Source organism: Rhamphochromis longiceps, linkage group LG20 (genome assembly GCF_057381845.1).
Source record: "Rhamphochromis longiceps isolate RC_006_pf linkage group LG20, R_longiceps_female_GT1.1, whole genome shotgun sequence".
NCBI lineage: Eukaryota > Metazoa > Chordata > Actinopteri > Cichliformes > Cichlidae > Rhamphochromis > Rhamphochromis longiceps.
The window spans coordinates 26,017,334-26,029,075 of record NC_140576.1 but is presented as its reverse complement, the minus strand read 5'-3'; the positions used below and the strand labels follow the sequence as shown (position 1 = coordinate 26,029,075).

Sequence of the window (11,742 nt, the reverse complement as noted above, 5' to 3'; positions counted from 1 at the left end):
TTAATTAATGATGTTCCCATTTCTACAAAGATCTTTGTCAAATATTTGTTACACAAGACTAAAAATAAGATGCAAACACAGGTGATCCAAATTTGCTGTGCTTTATTTGAAAATAAGTAACACTATTAGAGTGCCCTTTATTTTGCAAATTTCATAAAAGGCACTGGAAGTGGGCTAAGGTGTGAGCATACATGTATTTGTTGTGTATTTAAAAAAAAAGAAAATCTTTGTTGTGAAATGCGTTAACAAACGGAGCAATGAAAAAATCAAGTTGTTAAATTAAGTGCAAACCAAGAGCCTTCCCACACAGATGCTCCTACTTGAAGCTCTCCTCAAAATACACTTCATTGCCCACTCTTGGGTTTGTTGCACCCAAACAACCGACTCAGTCTTTAGTAAGTGAAAACAGCTTTGTGGGAGTGCAGCTGCACAGTTACACTTGGTTATTATTACGCTTTAAGCATTTTAGTTAAAAAAAAAAAAGAAATTCATAGCTATCTACAAACATGAAATCCAGGCAAGAATCATACATACAAGTACTCTGGAAGAACGTTGCATAGTTCTGCCATTTCAGATGTACGCTGTGAGAATTTGTGACAGAATGTGTCAGGTCAAGTTACGTTCCTCCAATTAGTACTTTCGTACATAAATTAGTATTTGAGGTTTAGGAAAATGATGAGTTTGGCACAGAAAAAAAGACATTTTTCATGGCTTCTTCTTCTCATTGCCTCGATGTTTTCATTTTTTTTACTTTCCAACTTCTCCATATGAAATGAAAACATCTCTAGCATCTTTACTCAGTCTTACAGCCGAGCAGTGAAGAAACACTCCAGTGCATCTCAAGGTTTCACCCTCTGTGTCTATAAAGAAGAGCAAAAAAACTGAGTTTTGTGTGTATGGAAGGTATGTTTTGAAATGTTGAACATGATCAAAGTAAGTAAAGTAAGTCTCAAGTCTGTGTCCCTCTCACTTTTTGTGCCACGACTCACCTCCGTAATAGTAGAGTATTGCAATTCCAACTACAAAACCGAAGCAGCTCAGGAAGAACATTGGTCCTGCAAGAGGAGAGAATAAAGTCATTAACTATACAATTATCTGATCAGTCTGCAGTGGCTCATACCTGCTTAATAAATTAGATGATCCAAAAAAAACTAAATACCACAAGCAAACTGAAATAATAGCCGATATTCTGAATGGCAAAGTCAAGAGTCCTAAATCTGCTCTGTGTACATAAAGTTGTCTTGCTCACAAGCTAAACAAGCTCCTTGGTATGACTTATGATCAGGAGTCAGTGTTTCACGGCATCTCTGATGACCCATTTCCCTGCTGACATACCTTTGACCCAGTGGATGCAGCTCTGACTGTTCAAAGGAATGCAGGCCAGCTTTATACATGAGCTTAACTGCCCTCACAAAGCTCAAGCTCTCAGTGTGATGGAATGATGAATGGTGGAAGTAAAGAGCAGTGATGGGGCCGGCATTCTGATGCTAGAGGTTAAAAGGTTCAACAGACAACTGCGTTTGCTAAAGTCCACAGCTTAGTTGAGCTTAAGGGGCTTATCTTGGGATCAGCGAGGGGGTACAGAGGGACCCTGACACATACTCACACAAACTGTAAAACTATAATAATTTTTAAAATGCCATGCAGGCAAGATAAGGAAGAAAATGACACATATAGGGCTTTTATGAGTCATTACTTACATATTATCATTAAATATATTTCACAAGTGATTACCAGTATCCGATTTGTTTTCAAATTGCCCCTTAGTTAGTGCCATTGTTGGATTGAAAGTCAGTTTTTAGTGTTTAGTCATATTTTTAAGCTGATAAATCAACAGAATAACTCAAACATTAACAGCAGTGCATTTGTGAGCTTTTCTGCCATCAAGTCAGTGACACCCTATGGATTACACTGTTCATTTGTTTGTTAGTTCATGTTTGTGATTGTATTTTGTGAACGTCATGCAACTAAATCTGCATGATTCCTCCTGAGAGGGATTGCAAGTAAGAGTGTGCATGTTTTTGAAATAAATAAGTCCAATTTCCTGGAAAGCATGTCATGAATTGTCTAAACTATAGCAGAATTAGTTAAATAATTACAGAATAATTACAGAATAACTAAGAAACAGCAACCTTTATCGTATAACATCATTGTACAAAATCAACGAATGTTTTTTTAGTTTGTGAAATCTCAATATTCTTAAATTTTAAAGATTTGAATGATTTACATAGAAACAACCCCTTTTTCTGTTGTTAATGATGGTGATTATATGTACCTCTGTCGCTAAGCACATATCGCTCTTGCCGAACTGTCTTGTCGTTAGTGCATTTTGAATCTGCCACCTCTAAAAACAGAAAGTAAAAGAGGTTAAAATGCAGCATTCCACTTTAACAATAACAACCTGTGAAGTGTTAAATGGCTACTTGGACAGCAGTCTAGGCAGCACATTAGCTTCTCTTTGCATCTTAAACAGGATAAGCCGATGTAAAGCTAGACACAGCAGGGGAGCCACCTTTATAGGACACTTTGGAAGCTGCTCCTGTAATTTGTCTAACCTCATCACACCAAACATACAAGATGCACTTTTTTTTTTAACATGGTAGAAAAAGCAACCAGTGCTGAAAAAAAAAAAAAAAAAGCTTAGCAGACACAAAACTTATGCTTTAAGGATAAAACCAGAACATTTAGGTCCCACAAAGACATTGGTTCAATAGTTGTGTCTGCAATAAAATTAATGTGAAATGAAATTGAACTTTATGGAGAAGAAACAGCTATCCTCCAATCTGGAATCTGTAGCCAAGAAAAGCTCAATGTTTCACCTCTTTCTCTGACTCTGCTGGGCAGGCTAGAGTAGATGTCCTCTGTATGGATGTGAAGGGCTCTGTAGAATTCATGGCATGCCTCTTCGCCTTTTCTGTGCAGGTGCTTCAAGAGGTCTGCTAACCGCACCTTGGTGGGCACACTTAGGTTCCTGAACTGCAGGGAGACACAGGCTGCATTGAGTCACTGCACGCATCTGCACAGTATGCTTCTGTTTTGTTTGTGTAACACAAATAGCTGCAGTGACCCTGTGGGCTTCCTTGTCACTTAGTATCTGCGGGTAGATCCTGTTGAGCTGCAGGACAAGTCTGTCAACCAGCTCAGTGTCCATCCTCTGATCTGAGCACAGGAACTGGGAGTCACTCTGCAGCTGCTCTTGGTAACCATCGGTGTCTAGTAAAGGAAGATTGATGACAGTGAAAAGACATTGCTTAACAAGGGGTGTCAAGGCCAGCGCTGGTCAAAGCGTGGAGACCAGGTCAGAAACAGGCTATGACCCTGCACAAATGGCTCATGCGACAAAGCCCTAACAGAAGGGCTGCAGATTTTATTGTTAGTTTTAGTAATTTCTTAGTAAGCTCGTCTTGGAATCAGCCATGTTCTGAAAATAAGGAACTAAGAGGTTTATTCTCTTGTTTAGAAAGGCGAATACAATAGCTGCAAATGTGTCAGTTTCACTACACTTTATAGCTTCTATAGCATAATGTTAGTACTGAAAATCAGCCAACTACAATTTAAGATGCATAAAATGGTGAGAGACAGCAGAAACAGGTAAGGTGTTAGTGTTAATAGTTTGGACTCTGAACCAGTTTTTCCCCCCAGAAATATGCATGAGCATTGTCTGTTTTCTTAAAAGAAGATGCTACACTTAAGAAGAAGACGACAAAGGGGGATCTATGGAAGTAAATATCCACACTGCCAATCATTAAGTAATATAGATATTGTATTTGTCCTGACCACTGTTGATATTCTTATGCTCAGTTGTGTACTTAAACAGGCTACAGGCTGCAGCTGATGAGCAAACATACTACTAATATTTCTGCCATCTGTTCATAAAACATAAACTATTAACTAAATTAGTAGGTAAGTGTCAGATACTGTCATAGTGTTACATTGCATGGTAGTTATTCTCAGTATCGTCATCCCAGTATGAAAGATTCTACTAGTTTAATATTTTAACAGGATTTACTTTATCCCAATGTACAGTTAATGCTATAATATCTCTAAGGACTAGACTGACAACAGAGGGAGCTGCGTGTCTTTAATAAAAGTCTGGATGCCTCTGATGACAGAAGTCTGCCGATTTAGTTACCGGTTGCATATCAGGACAAACGATGATACTGACCCATGACAAACTACTAAATAACTATGTGTAACAACAACTACTTTATACTATGACTTTACAGCAACAAGTGGCGCACCCAGAGAGAGAGCCTGGTAGGATATCCTGGAAGTCTTAGCTCTGGCGCAAGGATACGCGCAAAGCACTCACAACAAGGCGAAACATCTTACCCTCGCTTCACAAACCTGACATACTGACAAATTTACACCGTGTGTGAACTTGACAATCGGACCGACAGCCTTCCCGGTAAAACTTCCTGGTCTCCCCCGTGAGTCGGTGCTCCGCTGCCCCGTTACATCAGCACGCTTGGCCGTGGCGTCACCACATGACCGACCTCAAGGCTACATGATGATGTTAATGAGCCGGGCAGACAGTGACGGACTACAGCTTTATGTAGCAGACACTGAAGCACAGAAGTGCAACAAATAATCATACATCAGGTTATTCTAACCTAAAGGCTTGAATAATAATAATAATAATAATAATAATAATAATAATAATAATAATAATAATAATAATAATAATAATAATAATAATAATAAACGTGTTGTTAAATAAACTCTTCCCACTCCAATGCATCACTCATTGTTATTATTATACGTCTGTCATTTATTTACATTTCTCAAAATTATTATTTACACACACGCCAGTTTTTTACAACATCTCTTCTCGTGTCAAGAGTGAACTTTTCCCAGATTCCCACACTCTCCTCAGCTGACAGCAAAGTTAATTATATCGCAATAGATCCCTTAAGTGTTAGCCTCAAGCAGCAGAACTTCCTTTTAAGCTCAAATCTCTTGACATCCGAAGAACAGCTCTCTCCAAGACTGGCGTCCTGAAAATGCACTGGCTCCTCTTTACAGACAGGGGGCAGTGTGCCATTACAGTTTGCATAAAAAGGCACATTAGTCTGTCAGATCAATGTCTCTTTAGAGCCATCTCGCCACTGCTGATACACCAAAACATACTGATATAGTTCTTACATCCCGCAGTCCTCGTCTATACAGCTGACACTGTTGAACAGATTTAGATATTAAACAAAGTCTTGATTGATGATTTTTGTGTGCTGTCCTCACACTGATATAATCCTTATGGAAAGTTCTTTGGGGTATATATTCCTGTTTGAGTTTATATTCCTCCCAGGGGCCTCATCTGCGGTTAATAGGTTTGCTCCTGATAAACTGCTCTGTTGTCCTTCATACTGCCACACCAAACCAGATCCCCCTGCTGAGATCTGGACCAGGCCCGGGCTTGTACTTTGACAGGAGGACAGGGGAGGGCCGGGATACTGAGGTGGGTCAGGTTCTGGCATTCGGAGTAAGAGAGGCTGGTTATAGTCGTGCCCAGGAAGAGCAGCAGGGGGAGGTGTGGGGCCATAGTTTGTGCAGGCAGGACAATAGGCGTAATGCTGGTGACATCTGTGTAAGAAGACAGGAAGTTGGGTTTTTTTTGTTGTTGTTTTTGTTTTTGTTGTCACTGTGGAGCATTCAAATGAAATTCAGCACATCTCACCTGCAAGATCGTATGCTGTCACACAGGGTAGGGCCAGCAGTGTCCCATGGAGAAAGCGGATTCTCCTGGGTGTTGTTGTTGTTGTTGTTGCGGCCCTTATGACTATATCGAGACATGTTGTTCTCCTGGTTTGGGGTTGGCTCCTCCCATTGCCACGGATCTGAGTCACTGGCATAAAAAAACCCCATACATGTCAGTATTTCACCAGACCTAATATTGTATTTTGGCACCTGTGGTTGTAAATAAGTAGATACATCTATTAATACATTGTATTCAAGCAGTCCTTTTGTTGCCATGCCTTTGTCATGTTTTAGACTGTTAGAATTTCTCTGTGCTTCATATAAATGCCACTTGTTACTCCAAAGAAGCAAAATAAAGACACATACACACATCTGTGTAGCAGATCAGGCCTTATTTTGTGTTCCTGTCCCATTAATGTCTTATAACCCTTAGGTTAGCAATCATTTAAGCTAAGAACCCATCTAATTTATTATGTATGCATATGTATGCATATGCATATAAAGAATCCAGTATTTTGCAGTGTATTGTGATGTATGCTTTCCTTATAATTACATTTTACCAGTAACGATACCTCAGTAGATTTACTTTTACTTTTAAAAAACTTAATTTCAACTTTTCCAGCAATCCTTAACTCACTTCTCCTCCTTTTTCCTTTCTTCCTCCTTGATGCAGTCAAGCAAACAGCAGGTGATGAAGGCCACAGACATGAAGAGGATTATGCCTGAACTCACAAAGGATGCCACCACAGCCACGCGGTAACCAAAATCATTGGGCGACAGAGCTGAAGAGTGACAGAAGAAGAACCAGTTGACTGATGTATTGACTGATTTTTGCCTCATGCACTGAGTGTTTTATTTTTCTTTTTTACAATTCCATTCATCATACTTCAAAACCTGTGCATAACAACAACCAGAAGTCTCAAATGCCACCTCACACAAGGTTTGCAGATATTGTCTACCTCACAGACTGCTGTAATATGTCACAAGTGTTTCATTGTCATTATCCAACAGAGACTTGCAGAAATAAAAAGTCATTTTGCAACAAAGTGTTCTTGCCAGCTCATCACTGAAAGGACAATAAAATATAAATTTATTATTATTTTATTTCTTTCAGTGTCACTCAGAAAATTTCATCTCTCCCATGGTGATTGATTCTAAAAAATAGAATTAAAATTCTGCCCTCAGTTTTTCCACTTCCTCGCTGGCTGTACACCTACCTGAAATGATTCCTCGCTGCCAGTTAGTAGCATTAATATTATTGCTTAATGAGATGTATCGACAAACTGCACATCATTTTCCCTCCATTGTGTTCCCACACAAATTAAGGTCATAATTAGTGCAAGCCAAACACAACATAAGCATCTGCGTGTAACTTGGTCCCTAACAAGAATGCCTACACATAATGTTTAATATATATTCCATCACTTTGGAATAATGAGCTGACAGACATTTCAGTGGGAGTTTTGCAGCCTCTGCAGTTTTTCTAGGAAAAGCATTTGAGACATTTAATCTGCATACACACACATTTTGGTAATGCATAATGAATATGCAATTAGGTCCATGAAGTGACATGTACCTGGCTACAAATGGGTTACTAATATGTGCCATTTTTTGTATATTAACTGCCATCTCAAGGTTTTGGTTTCTACTTACCTTGACAATAGGAGTCTCCTGTCCAGTAGGTGCTGTTGGGGCCCATGACACACATCATATCACTGCCTACAAGTTTGTGCTTCCCCGGGCACTGTAGTGATATGACGGTACCCACATTAGTGCCATTTCCCTGGATGATCTGGTGGTTGCCCAATGTTGGCTGAGGCATGGGTGTGCACTGAGCTTTGGAATTACCTAAAGCAGAAAGCTGGAGGTCAGCTGGTGTGGAAAATTTGCAGCAATGTCTACAGTTGTTGCTGCTAATGATGTTTGAGATACTGTGAATATGCATTAATCACACAAAGTTCATCCAAAATTTGGGTACATGTATAATTCATGCATCTTCAAAAGAAAATTTGTATTCATAGGAACGATAAGACAACTTGGAATTCATAGATTGCACAACAATAATTCAAGGTGAACTGTATGAACAAACAAAAAGGGGGTGGGGGGGCACTGCGGATAAGAGTCAGTGTGGAATGGGGCAGTCATTCCATAGCTATCAGCACTGAACCCCTAAAGGGCTGCGCAACACTGCATGACAAAACACAGCCCCCCGTAACAGCCGAGTGCCGTGCTGAGATTAATTCTAACGGTATCAAAGAAGGAAATGTGATAAATCATTAAACAAAAGGCCTGCAAGACTGGTGGAAAAACACAGGCCATCTGGAGCAACATTAAGAGAAAAAAAAACAAGGTTATCATACTGAACAGCATGGAGCTCAGCATATTACAGGACGGACGGTCTTTCACTGTGACAGCTCAGTACACCAGCAGTTCCTGCATGTCTACAAGTCTCAGTCTACAAGAGCATGACTTCACTGTAAAACAAGTAGTTGGAATGCACATAAACACAATGACATGAAGGCGGTGGTTTCCAGCACAACTTGGAAGTATGATGTATTTGGTTTAGGGAAAATCAAAACCAGATTTTTGATTTTTTTTTCTTTACTCTGAGATATCTGCTTTTGGTTTTCACTTAAATAAAACAGACAGGTTACAGGGACTGATTTAGTGGAGGTTACTTTTTCGGGATTTCCATACACCTGTTACCATACATCATTTTTGACCCCAGGACAACACAAGGGTTAAGTTGGAGGAAAATATCCAAGGAGGAGTTGTGCACTTTGAAGAAAGACATGTGGCAGACCATAAAGTGAACCAAACTATATCAAAAGTCGCTGGTAGACAAATAAAAGAAGAAGAGATAATAGTAAACCATAAACAAGATAAAATTGTAACACGGAGACCATTAGTAACTCAGATCCCACCACAAAGACACACTTCGGTGCACAGAAGAATAATTTTATGTAACTTGTATGTATGATCATACATACAGTACATAGAGTGAAATGTCCGGCTGCTTGACGTCAAATCCACCCCTTTTCGTTTCCTCTTTCTGTCTTTCTTCATAACACCTGACAATTATATCAACTAACCGTTAATCGGACACCAATCCACCCTTTTTTTAAGTTTCATTTTATTACTGCGATGTCTAGTTCACACAATCTATCAGGTCTTTATATTACATAGGACCCTAAGCTACTAATCCTTGCAGTGCAATTGTTGTTACAGCAAACACACACATGCATGGACGCGCACATCACCTGAACAAGAAGCACGCAAGTTAACAGAATAAAACTGGCGTCAGTGCACAAGTGACATTTCGGTCCTGCACGCTGGCTTCTTCTAAATTAAATAGCATCTGGTTTTTCTATGCCATCTCTCTTACCTGACTTATTTCGGTCATTTTTGTTTGCGGTATCAGTCCTGGATACATCTGATATTGATGCTGTTGCCGCGGACATGGTGGTGACACACAGCCGTCTCTCAGAAAGCTCTTCTGGTTGTGCGTAAAGACGGCGCAGCTGTTCTCCTCTGGACCCCGTACAGGGTAAACGAAACGAAGAGTCTAGCTGCTGGCGCGGCGCTTGAGTTTCTCTGTGCGATGTTACTCGCTCCTCGTCCAGTGAACAGCTTGCCACCACCCACACTGCACCGTAACATTCACTTATTCTAATGTTCTTTCTGTGCTCTGGCTGTCGCGCAAGCGGATGAGCGCTTGAGAGGACGACGAGAGATGAAGTGATCAGTCGAGACCTTGTCGACCAAAGCAAAAATGACTTTGCGGATTAAATCATGTCGGGTCAAGTTAGGTTTCAGGTCTGCAGCTAACTACAGCTGCAAAAAACAGTCTACCTCAGTAGGTACAAATCAGGATGTGGTTGAAAATGTGCAAAACACATGAACGTGTGAACGTAGTCTATTAGAAGACAATCAAAAGTTACATCCGTTTACCAACGTCCAGCACGAGCACGTCAGCCTTAGAGCTTTCCAGTCTAAAACAGATTCAATTCAATTGTCAATAGTAATAGACTGTTGCCTGCTCAGGGACAAATACAGCACATGCAGGACGACATTTTAAATATGCTGTAAAAACTAAGCATAACTAAGTTTGCAGTGCATCTCTCCAAAGTAAGGCTAAATGATCGTTACATAAACGGAGAAGAAGAGTTGTAATACCTCGATTAGAAGGAGGAAATTGAAAGTATAATTGTGGTAAAGAAGGAGATCCCACCTCTAAACTGAGCCAATGAATTAGGTTTTTCTTTGTTTACATCATATGACATCACATTCCACGTAAATTAAAAAAAATATACAGTTTCTCTGAAACTAACCACACAGATTTTTCTTAACGTCATTCTACTTCAGATTTTACAAATGAAGGTTTCCCCACCGCTTTCTTTTCCTTTTTTATGCTGTGTCACATTTTTGTTGAGTTTGTGGTTATCAAACATTCGAGTCATTCAACATGTTTGACTTCTCTGTTCTACTCACAGCTTCCTTCAAACAGTTCACACTGTAAACAATAACCTCCGTGTCCAGGTATACACTTCTTGGCCACTTTATTAGGCACATCTGTTTAACTGCTGTTTAGTAAATACCTAAATGCGTATGCAGCAACTCAGTACATTTAGGAATAGGCACCTCATTGATGCCCTTGGTGCCACACCCATGAGCTAAGAACAGGAAACAGAAGCTAGTCTGCACAGGCTCACCAAAATTGGACAATAGAAGGACTGGAAAGATGTTGGCTGATGACTGTTGATTTCTGCTGCAACATTTGGATATTAGGGTCAGAATTTGGCATTAACCACATGAAAGCATGGATCCATCATATCCTTGTGCCAAGGTGTGGGTGTTATTTTCTTGGTACATTTTGGGTCCTTGGTTGAAAATTGAGCTAAAATTGAGCATTAGTTAAACACAACAACATACCCGAGTATTGTTGCTGACCATGTACATTCCTTTATGTCAACAGCATAAACATCTGCTGGCTGCTTCACTGTACTCACAGTTCACTGTACTCAAATGGCTTAAAGTGACCAGATCTCAATCCAATACAGCACCTTTGGGATATGGTGGAACAACACACACACACACACACACACACACACACACACACACACACACACACACACACACACACACACACACACACACACACACACACACACACACACACACACACACACACACAAAGCTGACCCACATCCTGTATTTAATTCTATAAACACCCTATAGAGGCTCAGAGTTTCACTTTGAATTGACATTTGAAAAAGCAGAACTGTTCTCTCTCGGTGTACTATCATTCAGAACTCTGATCATGCATCAGACTGTTTTGCTGTATTGGAACGTCCTTGTTTACTTGAGCACATCTCCTCAGACGCATTGAAAGTCTTTTTTCAGACAGCAGATTGCCGCATCATTCATGGATAATGCTGCAATTACTGAAAAACTTACCATGTAGAGAGGCCAAGATTCAGAAGAATCGGTCGTTATCTACCGATTTTCAGGTAAAGAATTTCTTGCCAGAAAGAATTTTTTTAAAAAGTGCAGTTCTTCTGGGGTTATTTTTGCTTTTCTTTTTTGTGCGTGCCTTTACATCCTTCATTGCTATCTGCAGAATATTAGAAGCCTCCACCAAAAAAACAACGACAACTACTTTCTCTTTTAAGTTTTAAATAATTCTTTATACATGAGTGGAGTTCAGCCCCAAAATGTCACAGATGGTTACAGTGTTTGTTTGTGAGTACTGAATTTCAATAAGTAGATAGCTGACGGAAAGAGAACGTCTGAATATGTACTTCCACTTTAACAGGGACCAATTAAGCTTATTTTCAGCTTCGTGTTTTATATTCAGACTCTACGAGCAGGTTATGATTCACGTACTGACCCTGGACTGTCATCTAAGCCCTCTCCCTCCATTTAACTTCCTCAACTTCCTTCTGATTGGCAGCCTCTCACAAACAGAAGGGCCGAACAGCTGGTGGTGTGGCGGTTGGTGCTCACTGCGTGCCTGAGATGACTGAATCAAGGATATTTGCTCTCACT

The 11,742-nt window shown here is 40.0% G+C and overlaps 2 protein-coding genes across 3 annotated transcripts; both read right to left on the bottom strand.

Annotated features, from left to right (window-relative positions):
• Positions 1 to 90: 90 nt before the first annotated feature.
• Positions 91 to 4,497, bottom strand: LOC146645442 (caspase recruitment domain-containing protein 19-like). 2 transcript variants are annotated; one of them, XM_085394446.1, is made up of 6 exons: positions 4,348 to 4,497; positions 3,068 to 3,213; positions 2,820 to 2,976; positions 2,276 to 2,344; positions 990 to 1,055; positions 91 to 860 (listed from the first exon to the last, which is right to left on the bottom strand). In XM_085394446.1, the coding sequence occupies exons 1-6, from the start codon at positions 4,352 to 4,354 to the stop codon at positions 748 to 750; spliced, it is 558 nt and encodes a 185-aa protein (XP_085250572.1). In that variant the 5' UTR covers positions 4,355 to 4,497; the 3' UTR covers positions 91 to 747. The 2 variants fall into 2 exon arrangements, with proteins under 2 accessions (XP_085250572.1, XP_085250574.1); XM_085394448.1 differs by having other exon boundaries at positions 94 to 860; positions 4,333 to 4,497.
• Positions 4,498 to 5,236: 739 nt separating this feature from the next.
• On the bottom strand, positions 5,237 to 9,493 carry susd3 (sushi domain containing 3). The gene is given in 8 exon segments (XM_085394445.1): positions 5,237 to 5,438; positions 5,441 to 5,480; positions 5,483 to 5,580; positions 5,675 to 5,750; positions 5,752 to 5,842; positions 6,332 to 6,476; positions 7,348 to 7,542; positions 9,080 to 9,493. Coding segments are annotated over 8 exon segments (801 nt in total). The 5' UTR covers positions 9,156 to 9,493; the 3' UTR covers positions 5,237 to 5,358.
• Between the last annotated feature and the right edge of the window lie 2,249 nt (positions 9,494 to 11,742).